This window comes from Pollicipes pollicipes, unplaced genomic scaffold (assembly GCF_011947565.3).
Source record: "Pollicipes pollicipes isolate AB1234 unplaced genomic scaffold, Ppol_2.1 Scaffold_7231;HRSCAF=8579_pilon_pilon_pilon, whole genome shotgun sequence".
NCBI lineage: Eukaryota > Metazoa > Arthropoda > Thecostraca > Pollicipedomorpha > Pollicipedidae > Pollicipes > Pollicipes pollicipes.
Genome location: NW_023597034.1, coordinates 29,491,196 through 29,504,680, shown reverse-complemented (window position 1 = coordinate 29,504,680; position 13,485 = coordinate 29,491,196). Strand labels below are relative to the sequence as shown.

The 13,485-nt window shown below is 51.4% G+C and overlaps 1 protein-coding gene across 1 annotated transcript; it reads right to left on the bottom strand.

Annotated features, from left to right (window-relative positions):
* Nucleotides 1-1,721: 1,721 nt before the first annotated feature.
* LOC119109963 (ornithine carbamoyltransferase, mitochondrial) lies at nucleotides 1,722-12,878 on the bottom strand. The gene is made up of 8 exons (XM_037233709.1): nucleotides 12,579-12,878; nucleotides 12,074-12,198; nucleotides 11,536-11,699; nucleotides 11,060-11,224; nucleotides 10,584-10,695; nucleotides 9,570-9,731; nucleotides 4,627-4,740; nucleotides 1,722-1,754 (listed from the first exon to the last, which is right to left on the bottom strand). Exons 2-8 carry the CDS (start codon nucleotides 12,149-12,151, stop codon nucleotides 1,722-1,724), a joined length of 828 nt encoding a protein of 275 aa, XP_037089604.1. The 5' UTR covers nucleotides 12,152-12,198; nucleotides 12,579-12,878.
* Nucleotides 12,879-13,485: the final 607 nt, after the last annotated feature.

Below are 13,485 nucleotides of genomic sequence, written 5' to 3'. Positions count from 1 at the left end.
AGTCTTGCCCGCCGGCAGCATGGGAAGCGGGGGGGGGGGGGGGGGGGGACGCCTGCGAGTCTTGCCCGCCGGCAGCCTTAGGAGGCGGGGGACGCCTGCGAGTCTTGCCCGCCGGTAGCCTTGGGAGGCGAGTGACACCTGCAAGCCACCGCCCCCCCCCCCCCCATGCGTGCCAGCGCGTCCATTTCGAGCGCACCACCCGACCCCACCTAGCTCTGGAATGAGTCGGACCACACGCACATCGTGCACACTGGCGACCCTCGCAAGCCCACGGAAAACAACACTGTCAGAGCGGCCTCTGCAGCCCACCGGGCCGAGTCAGCCAAGCTGCACCCGTTGTGCGTATGTGCCTATATCGGTCGCCGGTGTTCGTGTGCGCTGGTGCGGCGAGCAGCCGAGTAGAGCGCATGCGCACCTTCGTGACGAACAAGCGTTAGTTGCTGCCTTATTAGGAAACATGCGACAGATTCTCTCACACTAAGGGGTGATCATTTGCACTAAAGTCTGAATATTCACTGCACTCCATTTCGCCCACTACATTCGTCCTATGCTATTCTATTCTTTATATTATATTCACTAGGACATAATATGTCATTCACGACATGTCAGCTTATTCATTAGTTCGGAGGGAGCGAATAATTTGAACACGATTCCAAAGCCTCAATGGAGCGGAAACAACCAGTTCATGTTTAAGACATGGAAAACTTTTGGATAAGTAGCACAGGAGTCAAAATGGCAAACGTGCGAAGTAATGCCCCTAACGTATTGTTCCAGTGTGGTTACCTCCGAGGTCCAGCGCTGCGGTCCAAAATAGCCTTATCGTTCGTGCGCCACTACGAGTCGTTTCCAACTTAGAGGAACCCAATTTAAACTTACCAGGTGGAGACTGCGCACCTCTTTCGGGACCTTTCGTCCAATCAGTCGGATTATCAGTCGGCCGCGTCGGGTGATGTCGCGCGAAAGATCCTTAACAAAGGCGATACAAATCTATCAGATATGAACTCCGGATGCTCCTAAAACTGTTAAGCACACATTGGCAACAAGGGATCACCGCACGTTGAGGCGATGACTAAATAAGCTCTATGATTCAACCTCGAAGCACGGAGTACAATGAATTCTGAGCAAAAATAGCGGTGCGTGGTGTGCAGGTTTTCACCAAGGGCATGTGCAAGCGACCTCCATTTGCTCGATCGTACTTATCTATCGATCCCTCGGGGCTCGGGCGTATCGTATCTACTCGATTATCTACTTGCGTGTTTGAAAATAAGCCAAAAGAACAAAAGTGTACGGCTGGAGGGACCTACGCACGCGAAGCATGTTGTGCGACCAATCTGTGGCGTAGGAACAGGGGGTCGATAGAGCATGGACCCGTACTTTTCGCGCAAGTTAAACATTAAGCTTATGGCGATGCATGAAAAGAAACGGCTTAAAAATGGTAACGTATTTACTCAGTCTCACTTGACACTCTCGAATCGATTTCTTTCATTGCCCAACAATTGCACTGCAGGTGCCGTGCACATAGTGTAAAGTGGTGTATCTCCCCACAGAAATACAGGGCATCAGACAAAGGAACGGCGGCCCGCAACGAGGAAATTGCGACCACTATGCAAATGACGTCACTCTCTGACATCAAAGGCATGTGCCTTCCGCATCAGCAGCTCAAAATGTTAATATCAATGCAAACGTCTAGCCCTAAAACTGACGTCCGCGGAGCAGCGCAGTCAGGCAAGCACCTCCTGCGAGGTGGCAGCCCACTGACATGGCGGAAACGGACCTCACGCTATGCCGAACCACACGCGCGGGGCTGCACGTGCCGTCTGGGGACGGCCGAGCGGGCCAGACTAGTGTCGGCCCTTAAGCAAGCCGAGAGTCGGAAACAGCGCAGTCGGAAGGGGAGCCAACCGAAAACGGGCTTTTTAGGCGCCATGGGCGCAATATAACCTCGTCTGAAACAATCAAAATGTTCATCGCGTAGCAGAGACCCGAGAGCGTTCAAGATGCAGAAACGATCTGAGAATCCCAAGAAAGGCAAGCTGGCACGGACACTGCTAGCCTCTTGATACGTTCCAAAAACCCTTGGGGATTGTAATGGGTTCCCGCAATGCCCGAGGGCCTAGAAACGCCAAATGGAGCGTAACACAGCGCACTGAAGAGGCTGAAGCCCCGGGATAACCGCGGCTGCCAGGGACTCTGTAAGGGCGCGAGGCAGACCACGGGATGAGCAAGGCCGCCAGGGGCTCTGTTAGAGCGCGAGGCAGACCACGGGACGGGTCTGTGTGTATCTTATGCGTAATTATGACCGCGTATAAGGCGCGAGCCGGCAGTCGTCGAACTAGGAGGCTGCATCGGCGACGAAACAAAGCAGGAAATCACGTCAAACATGCGGGCATGTAACGTTTTACAGCCCCTCGGTACAGACATTTCCCTGGCTAGAAAACGGGGAACAACCATTCCAGAACGGAAATTGCCAACATTTCCACACCAGAAGTACTCACAGTTGAACACCTCTGCGCCGTACCATGTGCTTTCCTCAGCTGGACCTCTTCGTTCACTCTCTGCCCCGGCCGTGACCGGCCTGTCCAGTGCAGACTTGTGTCAGACTTCAGCGGAATCGAGCCGAATCGGAATCGATTCTGTTGTGGGAGGAATCAGGTTTGGATTCCGCCGCGTACGTTATTCTTTTTCTGTGATTATTGCTTTTACGCTGGGCTGATCCACATCATAAGTTAAGTGGAACATGTTGCTGATGCACCAAGGCACCTCTTGGTTGATATCGGTATGCCCGATTTGTCCTGTTCCCTCACACGCGGTAATAATTCCTCTGTATGCTCCGTGAATTGCAATTCCCTGAAAGCCACCATACCCACTGGGGTATCCGAACAATTAGTTCATGAGTCCACTGGAGTATCTTTATGCACACACGCACGGACCCGTGCGCACACACGCGCGTGCACACACACACACACCATATACGTATATATATATATATATATATATATATATATATATATATATATATATTGCTGACTGCCCCTTCTTTAACAATAAAAGCTTTTGTCGGCCTGGGAATCACCTCTGGTAATTATAATTGTGCCCGAGACAAACGTCGTTGAAGTCTAATTTGCGACAGGCGCGTTGTCATGTTCGGCTTCAGCTCCATTCCATTTTATTCGGATTTTAAAGCACTTCCAACCCAGCGGAATGAAGTGCATTTCAAGTCAGGTGACGGCCCCCCCCCCCCCCAGCATGCCTGTGGAAATAAGATAAAATACAGAAAAATAATGCAACTACAAGGCAAAGAACGTAATGAATAATTACACGCCAGACAGCCGCGTCCTTAGAGCTCCAGCCCCACCATTGCGAGCCGGGCGTAAGCCGAGCTTAAACAAACCTTAATGTTGACGACATGTTTACTTTCCATTAGGATTCCAAGGCTTATGTGTAGGCACAAACACAACCCCATCAATGTTGCTAATTATGTTACTAATTTGCAGTCAAATATGATGATGTGGTTCCAGACATCACCGCACGCGCGAGCCTCGGAAAGTTCGGTGGCGACAGCACACAATCATTCAGTCAGTGATGATGGACTCCACGAACCCGCCACCAGAGACGCTGTCCAACTTCCCGTGTGTAAGGTGTCCTTCTAGGAATGAATGCCACCTTTGCGTCGGGTGGAAGGGTGCACTACGAACTTTCACTCCAATAAGTTGGATCGCGATTCGGGACTTCCTAGACTATGGCGAATACAGTATCAGGGTCATTGGGGCAGCAAATATCGACGCATCGTCACAACAATGGACGACACTTAGTCCCGCTAAGTGGCTGGCAATGCTGGAAAATAGGGAGACATCAAAGAGCACGCGCCTGTGCCAAACGGCAGCCAATCGGCACAGGTACGTATACTGTATTCTGCTTCCCAATTGTACTCGATGCCAGGCAAAATGTACTCCGCCTCCCCAACTGTACCCGATACCAGGCAAAACTGTATTCTGCTTCCCCAATTGTACTCGATGCCAGGCAAGATCACCCGCTTACAAAATCCCTACACAAGTCATACAACCGGGTCCAACATTGCGTGGTCCTACGACCACGTGTAGCAGCCAATGTATAGAACGGTTGAAACGGGCCAACAACGCAACGCAGCAGCGAAACAGCAGACCGGCTGACGCGCCGTCACAACGGGCTTGAACGGGAATTCAGAACTGTCCCGAACAAAATCACGTGGGTTGGCGAAAGACAAACGTTTTACTTAAGGGCGGACTCAAGGGACACAATTTGATTTCGGTTTCCGAGACCTCAAATGACGTCCTGAACCGAAATAAATGCATCAAAATCGGCGACCGTCATCTATTACGATTAGCACACTGCAAAACATCCAAGTTGCCTGACACACCACCAAAAAACACCTGAGCATCTGTTGCACCCTTCCTACGGTCCTCGCTACCCTACACCAGACGGCTACAGGTCCGCGCTCACTCCAGCCTGCCGCGGTCTGCCCCCCCCCCCTCCCCCCCCCCCCCGCCGCTACCCGGCGCCCTCGAAGTTGGGTCGCGGCGCGCGCCGCTCGTGTTGGCCGCTCAGCTCGGCCAGTATCGCGGCGGCCAGCCACGGCTGGGCGGCGGCGGCGGCTGTCACCAGGGAGCGACGGCTGGCGGCGAACACGGCGTCGGCGGCGGCCGACGAGCCGCGCGGCAGGTCCTGCACAAACGTCCAGTCCAGCTGCGCCTCCGCCGCGTGCTGCAGGCGGCGAGGGAGAGGGGTCAGCAGGGCGGGGCGGGGAAAGCTTCTGTGGCACTGGAGGACCGTTGCGAGCACACTGCATGGTGGTCTGGCACACGGCCATCACGCCAGGAGCTCATCATACAGACATAACTCTAAAATTCCCCGCACGGCCATCATAGGACAACTTTATCATGTGATCATCATATGGAAGGCCCACAACGCAACCACCGCAATGGAGGACCGTCGCCACTTTACTGTTTAACCGTTTCGCCTCGACCGGTACGTAATTATGACGTATACTTATTCTAGGACGCACATTTGAGGTATTCCCGCAGCGGCATAGCGAAACGGTTGCAAATGGCCTGGAGTGCTTACGAAAAGGCAGCGCATGACGATGACGACTGACAAATACGTCAGCGTACGCCATCGCCGCAGTCCGTCTTTGAACCATTTTTGTATAACCATCATTCCCATCCGGGGTGATTTCGAGCGAAACAATTGGCGTTGGCTCAGCAGCTCTGTCCTACCCCTTACCCGCCTGGGCAGAATCATACGCGTTACCCGCACGTTTGAGACTTGTTATCGAGGTATCACAAACATCTCAGCTTTAGTAGTCATGTCGCGTTGTCTGATCTTACCAGCTGCCTACTAGCTGTGAAAAATGGTGTGCAAGAAAAGGGCCACTTGCAACAAAATACGGCATTGGTTACCCATCAAACGGACCTAAAATTTCACCCGAAATGACTTGAAATGGAAAGAGGATTCCTCAAGAAAATGCAGATTCCAATTTGTTGTCGTTTCGTCGCATGATAGATAAAAATTGGGGATTTGGTTGCCAAAGCGAAGCAGGCGTTGTGTTTATCTTGGTGCGTTTAAACTACTCGTCTTTGTGGAGAGGGTGAGAGATAACATTAAGCTGGCGATTTGTAATTTCTATAAACATAATACGTATTGCTTATCGCAAACATTTCGATTTGTGTTCACATAGTCATCTAACGCATACTGCTATCAAAAAGGCCTACATGACATGCATGTCACCTCTTGTAAGCTTAAAAAAGACTTCTTTTGGAATCTCGCTGAGTGTGGTGGGTTCAGGAAACCATATGTTTCGTCTCGAACTTGCTTCGTAATTGCGTGTCACAAGGCGCTGTCAACATATTACGTTGTGCATTCTTGGCCATTCCCAGCCCGCGTCCCCTGAATGCATACTGGTTAAGGGGTATGTTTCACATTTAAAGATAGTGAAGCAGGCATCAGATATGAGACAAGCCCACCTACAACTATTGGCATACTTTTGAAGTGGAAAAGGTGCCCTAGACGGCTTTAGTACCCACGCTCATCAATGAGTCATGGTTTGATTGCGTCATCGCACCTTGCACAACACTGACTGAAAGCCAATTGGCGGCCGTTACGTCTGGAAATCGTGCTCACGAGCGCCACATACGAACGCCTCAAACATTTTTCTTTCTTGGCCTTGATCGCCGCATGTCTCATGGAATGACAGGATTTAAATGACGTCATTATGACGCCATGAATGCCCAGGTGACTTTGAAATACTTTCCCCGAAATGCTACCTCCATTTTCGCAGGCGTGTAGCTCAGAAACTAGGAGCTTACGTCTCAAGAAGGGCAGGATTGTGAACAGCGCCGAAAGGTCTTAAGGATGGCTATTTCAGTTCAAAACCCCCATACACAGGTGGAACACTTCATTGAAGCCTGGCGAGAACCTCTCCCTGCTGGTTTCATCGGCAGCATGCGTAACGTTCAAAATAAAATATTCGTTTGGCTCCAAGTAGAACTGGAATTAGTTGCGAAACAAAAGCGGACGTGTCGCCCGCCATGAGGGAAAGCTAAGGGCGTCCGGCCTTCGCACGTGAAAACAGCAGACTTCGGTATCAAAACCCCCCTCTCCCCTTCAGGCGCAACATAATCCATACACCGCAGCTGACACCGCACTCCTGACAGAGATGACGTCAGCCAGCACGAAGGCAGTCCGCGCACTGATGCCTCCGCCAACATACATACGTGATTCCTGTCGAGCGTGAGGGCTAATTAAGAGCCGCAGCTCCAGTAACTAGCAGATTAAACACGAAATAACGGGCTCTGATCCTGATACATAGCCTCACATTGTGACTACCGCCTGAGATTACGCAGGGCAATGGCCTGGATTACCAAACGTACTCAGCAATTTTCTTTTCAGCTTCATGCCTTTTTCTCTTTTTGTAAGCAGAAATCTGTTGTTTAGCCACGGAACCAGTTTACAAGCACGCGATCATCACGCCACATTCACAAGCGAACTAGGACCTTGAAGCATGTGCCCGGTCGATGAGTATGATTGATGGACTAGCCCTTGTCTATTTACATAGCAACGAGCCAACAGCGCGCCGCCTTACATCATACCGGCCAGCGCCGCTATTGATTGGAGAGTGACGTGCCCGGGCCGCGCAGTACACACACCATTCTCGCCGGTGTTCGGCGCCGCAAGCGGATTCTGACCCGAGGCGGACGGTGTACAGGTGCCGTCACGTCAGCCTGACGCCTCACCGGCGGTTGGGACGGACAGGCTCCCGACATTACGCCACAGCATGCCGCCTCACTATGTCAGTCACTATTCTATGGAATTAACTGGCGTTCGTTTTCATCCTCATTTACATTGGCTATCATGTGAATACCATGTGCCGCAGCAGCAGGTGGTCCGGAGCCTCGACTGCATAAATTTTACTGGGAGTTTACTGCAGTTAAATGTACCTCCATGCCCCGTGCCAAATTCATGTATGCCTCAGCATGCATGCATATCAAACCCTCTGTGCCAGCTGAACCCTGCGAAGCCCTTGGTCACGAGGAGCGCGGAGCTGCCCCCGGTCCGAGCCCCGCTGTGAACTGCCCTCCTCATAACGCACTGCCCACGCGCGTCAGAGCAGCGCGGAGCTGCCCGCCGGTCCGAGCCCTGCTATGAACTGCCCTCCTCATGACGCACTGCCCGCACGCGTCAGAGGAGCGCGGAGCTGCCCGCCGGCCCGAGCCCTGCTATGAACTGCCCTCTTCATGACGCACTGCCCGCCCGCGTCAGAGGAGCGCGGAGCTGCCCGCCGGTCCGAGCCCTGCTACGAACTGCCCTCCTCATGACGCGCTGCCCGCACGCGTCAGAGGAGCGCGGAGCTGCCCGCCGGTCCGAGCCCTGCTATGAACTGCTCCCCTCATGGCGCACTGCCCGCACGCGTCAGAGGAGCGCGGAGCTGCCCGCCGGTCCGAGCCCTGCTATGAACTGCCCTCCTCATGACGCACCGCCCACGCGCGCCAATGGCCCGGTTATATCCCGGAAACATTATTGTACAGCGGTGTAATTACCTATGCCGTTAAGAAGCGTCCACCCCTCCTCCTCCCCCCCCCCCCCTCCCCCACACACAGAGTTTGAGAGGGCAGTGAGCCAAATCCGGGGAAAACCCTGTTTGTTGGCTGTTTTGAGCGTAGGCATTTTTCACAGCCAAGCTCCAACCCGAACTCATTTTGCGAAGCTACGTCCCTGTTACTGTATCATGACGCATAGGAGCACAATAACCCAATCAGCGACGCGCAGCAGAAGCTCCTCAGCTTCTTTGCGATTGAAACTATGAGCATGTGCGCGCCAGCGAAGTCTTCAGTGACCCCAGCTGGAGACCGAAGCCCACGGCGTACCGTGTAGTGCGCCTCCTCGAGATTGCCACAACTCACGGACGGCCCAGCCGCCTGGTTCGCCACTTTCCATCCGCATGGAGCATTCGGCGGCGCTCCCCGAGGCGGGACAGTCAGCCCCCCCCCCCCTCTGCAGCCGCACAGAACCGGGGCGACGCCAATACACTTAGCGCGCGACCCCAACCTTCACCGGTATTCCACTCCGTCGCCAGGAAAATGGCGCAGTAGTGACTAAACTGGTTGTGAGAGGACGACCCAGTTCGGCACAATGGTGAGGAAGGAGAGCGTTTGCTTGTGTGGATCACTTGTTATTGTTTTATCATGCATGCATCACTCCCGCTGTTCTGCTTTGTTTAAGCGGACGGGCGTCTTGAACAAGAGCCGAAGTGGAACTAGCATGCCTAAAATACATTCTCCCGCACAACTTCGGCAGGAACGTTCCGTTCATTGTCATAGGTTGGTGTTTGCATTATGAGCTTATGAGCCAGTGAGGCGGACAGCCAAAAGCTACTTTGTTGGCATGCACTGGAGATATTGTTTTTGTGATTTGTAATTTTGTGTGTCTGTGTGTGTGCCCTGTTATGTTAGTCTTGAAGGGTTTAGTTACTGGGCTTCGAGCTCTTTTGGGTCATGTGTGTCAGGAATCAACTGCAGGAAACTGTCGTAATACTTGGCAAATATAACTTATCATAATGCAGAGTTTGTGTTGCAAACGTAAACACAACGGGCCGAACGGATTATGTTATGGGACGTTGCGCTTAGCACAGCGCCACCAGGGGAGCGCCTGGCGTAACCAGTGCATAACAAAGGGAGGGGGGGGGGGGGGGAGAATGGCAAAAACTGCGTAGTGCAATTTCTGAACGATCTCCATATCACTTGTTGGCCCTATAACCCGTGCCTGAATACAAAATGTTTGCATTTTAGAGGTAAGAAGCGGACGTAACCAGCGCTGACGAAATGCCGAGATGTTTTAATTTAAGGAAAAAGGCGATCGCAAACAAAAAGAACAAAAAAATCGGAAGTCTTTTCGGTGGAAGGGTAACCTAAATGAGGTCGAACGTTTATCAGATGGAGAGTCCCCCCCCCCCCCCCCCCACATACACGCGGTGAGATGTGATCGGCCGTGCTAGCCGACAGTGCCGCGCCTCAGGGACGGCAGCGTTGATGCCCTACCTTTTCGCCGATCCGCAGGTGTTCGTGACCGTGGCCCGTGGTGGCCAGCACGTGCGCACGGTACGTGGCCTCGTCGACCGTAGCGCAGCGGCTGAACTGGGTGTTGAGTCGGATCGTGCGGCGCACCAGTTCACCGAACTCGGCCTCACCGACGTCCTCCGTCTGCCAGGACAACAACGCTGACTTTAACAGTTACGATGGGGGTTGTAACCGCACTGAAAGTTTCAATGCGTGTTTTGCATATTTGTAATATGCGGTCTTTTCCTGGAGCGTCTGGTCACAGTTCGCAAAGCTATGGCTGCAACACGCCTAACAATGTTGAGCGCTTATCCGCAAGGTGGAGGGCAGAACTGAGGACGCAGGTCACCGGCACTAGATCTGAGTCCCAGACGTAACAAGCGAGCCGTCCGCTCACAGTTTATATAGTGGTCGGTTAGCAGAAGCTCAAAGAGGGCAGGGTGGCTGTGTGGCGGCGTGCGCGGTAAAAACAGATCCATAAGCGTTCATTTATTTTGTCGTTTTTTCTTTTTGCTTAAAGACCGGGCAAGGTAAAGCCTGAGCGAACTAGCTATCAGCTAGACAATACCCGAGCCGGGCTGCCAAATGATGCGTTCCGCGGCAGGACAGCTCACTCTGGCTATCAGCACGGCCTCAGTTCGACGGGCTCAGTGCTGGTCTGTATTGTGCTCCAAAGCCCCACATATCGGTTCTCACGCCTCAGCAAGGCAACGCTTGCATGCTGAAAAGATGGCTTCAACACTGATCTCAGTCAGCCGGTTCCTACACAATCTCGTCGGAGAGATCAGTATCGTTCCTCATTGGACATGCTGCGACCAACACACTTGGCCCTTGATCTGGGAGTCCGCCGGTTCCGCACAATCTCGCTGGGAAAATACACATCATCGCTATTGCTGCACATGGCCGCAATCCACCCGTCCATCCCTGATACGAGAGTCGGCCCGGCTGCGTGCGAGCCTACGGGGAAGCCTCGTACCGCCTGCCGCCACCACCCACCTCCGGACAGCAGAAGCGCAGGTGCATACCGAGCCTGGGCATCATCTGCAGGTAGGTGTAGAGACGAGCACGCGCCGGACCCACCCAGGACAGCGTCAGCCGTTTCAGGTGGCTGGAAAGCGCGCGCCGCACGGCGTCACATGGAGCCGCGGTGCGCCGAAGGAGGACACCCACTCTCATTGCTTTGCTTCAAATACATTTAGCTGATGAGGCTGAACATAAAAGTCCTCAGCAATGGCTCGATGACTAGGCTGTAGGGCGGTATAAATGAGGCCTTTCTAGCCACGGGAGCACTTTCACCATGCACTGCAACAGTGGCATTTATTAGCATTTATCGTCGCGAAGAGGTAGTTACTGTTGTGTTGGCCGCGCCATAGCGTGAAATTTAAGCTCACTGGAAGACTCTACACTTTCCCGAGCAAATCAGCATTCATCAGTTCTCAGTTGGGAGGGCAAATACATTTCGAGTCGCCTACCCATAGTGGTCCAGCATAGCAAGCAGCTCTGCAAACACGGTGATCGGGTCGTGGCCCTGGCTTCTTAAACAGACCACCGGGACGGTGGCGCCATCTGCCACGCGCTGCACAGACGTCTGGTGGCGGCAGCTGACAGCGATGACGTCACTCATCGCCGACAGCGAACTGCGGGCAACTCCGGCACGCGCGAGGTCGGTTAGCACGGCCATCGACGTGGATGCTGTGTGTGACAGGAGCAAAATGTTTTTGTTGATGTCATTTATTGTGAGCAAAGTGGGATGAGCATCATTCTTCAATTGTTGAACATTTTCATAACTGATCCCCTTTCACAAATGTTGTGGATAATGCACCAAGGACCATGTTCACCATGGTTTCATTTCCATTGCCCATTAACATTTAATAATTTGATCACTGTCCAACCACAACTTATGAATTGTGAATGCAGTCTAGGGTAGCAAAACTGGGCAAACACATACCTAGCCATATCAGAGGCATCCACTTCACTAAAGTTAACAACCATCTTGCACACATCTCCACCCAGGCAGTGGGTGGCTCTTGTTATAGCCACTGAGCTTAAGGTGTCTGGTTCTCCATGTTCCTGGAGCAAAGTCACTGACTTTCCCTTCAAGTAGATGAGTGCCTGAAAGGGAATGTTAAACAAGCTTCAGCCATAACTAAACTTTTGTTCAGCAATCCTGACTCTCAAAGGCCAAGCATGACTCCCAAAGGCCATGGCAGGTGAATGCAGCTGGAAATATTAAGCCAAGTGCAATCTGAAGATAAAAACATACTTTTTCCTGCTGAACCCATTTCTACCAAGTATCTGCACATTTCTTCTCCTCTAAGCCTTTCAGATCACAGTAAGCCATGGTAATGGAACTGCAAAATAAAAATTGTAATGATCATCCATTACTTGACAGCAGCACCTTGTTTGAGGCATGAAAAGCTAGACTAAAAATTGCATTGTCTAAAGTGAGAGAGCAAGACAACATGCTCAAAACATAGGAAATCTACCTTGCTTAAATACCTCTTTTTCCTCTCCAACCCTGTTCCTGATGTCTGTAGCAGTCCATAATACTGTCTTGAGCTCATCAGAACTCAAATCACCATTTATGATGTCACGGCCCCTCAGGTTTGGCCTGTGGATAAATACATTTTTCACCAATAACACTTACAAGATCACTGAGAAAATTGGTAGTTTGTATGTCAGGCTACCTAAAATCTGGACAATTTTCATGTTTACCTTGAACTAAAACTGCACTACCCAGTACCTGCCAACCAGCAGTGGGAGGCTGGCTACAGGCAATCATGGTATTGTGACAATTATTATTAGCCAGTCATTGTGGTGACTGATGATAAGCCAGTCTGAAGCACAACATAGCATAGCAGCATGGCATAGTAGCCAACTGATCAAAGAATGCACTTGCTAATAGCAACTGAAACCTAGCTTGTAAGCAGCGCACTTCAAAACAGAGCCACGCATGGATCACTCATAGCTCAATGCAAGTTTAAAACCTACCCACCGATGATCATTTGATAGCGTTCTGATGCAAACAAGATGCCTCAGCCTTCGCTGCAGACAACGCAGAGTTGAAACCGCCCAAACCATGACGAATGAAATGAACGCAGGCCTTGGAGCTGATCAGCGCCATGGATCTTGTGCCCGGTCACCCAATTTGCAATTCATCCCCAATCGATGAAGATGAAACACTGATCCACGTCTCGCCCTATTTTTTTCAACGGGAAGACAGCGTCAGCAAATCTCCAGGGACATGCCCAGCCGGGGCTCGCACTGCCCAGGACCAGACCACAGCACAAACGCTGGGGCACCAGGACCACGTCATTTGGCTAGCGCATAGAATCGTATCCAATGACGTCATGAGGCGGAAAATATTAAGCTACCATATCTTGGTTCCTCAGTTAAACACACCCTTGGTTGCAGTATTTCGCGGATTTGAGAAGGGGTTCAGTTTCGCAAGGTGAATTGATAATTCGTTTGGTGAGCTTGTGTGTATACCAATTGCTAGCTATGAGCCATGAGAAATAAAGCATGCATGCACCATTATCTTTGTTTGACGATGTTCTTGTTTATTTTGAGAAAATTATGTTTCCAAAAGTGCATTTATGACAATGTGTTTACGATTTTTATATTTTCTTTTCCTAATTGCTGAACCAATTGATCCCCAAATATCAAATGGTGATGGAGCCACATGCTTTCTATTGCCAGACTGTAAAAAAGATGCATTACACCATACATCTATGTTGTAGAAACTAGCAGCTCAAGCTTAAAAGTTCTTAAAATGCATTTTTTATGAAGTATTGGTGCAGGATGCATGTTAGTTTTGTGCATTTATACTACACTACTGCACAAACATTCTAACAAATACTTACATGGTTGCTGACATGGTGGATGAGGATGACAGTGA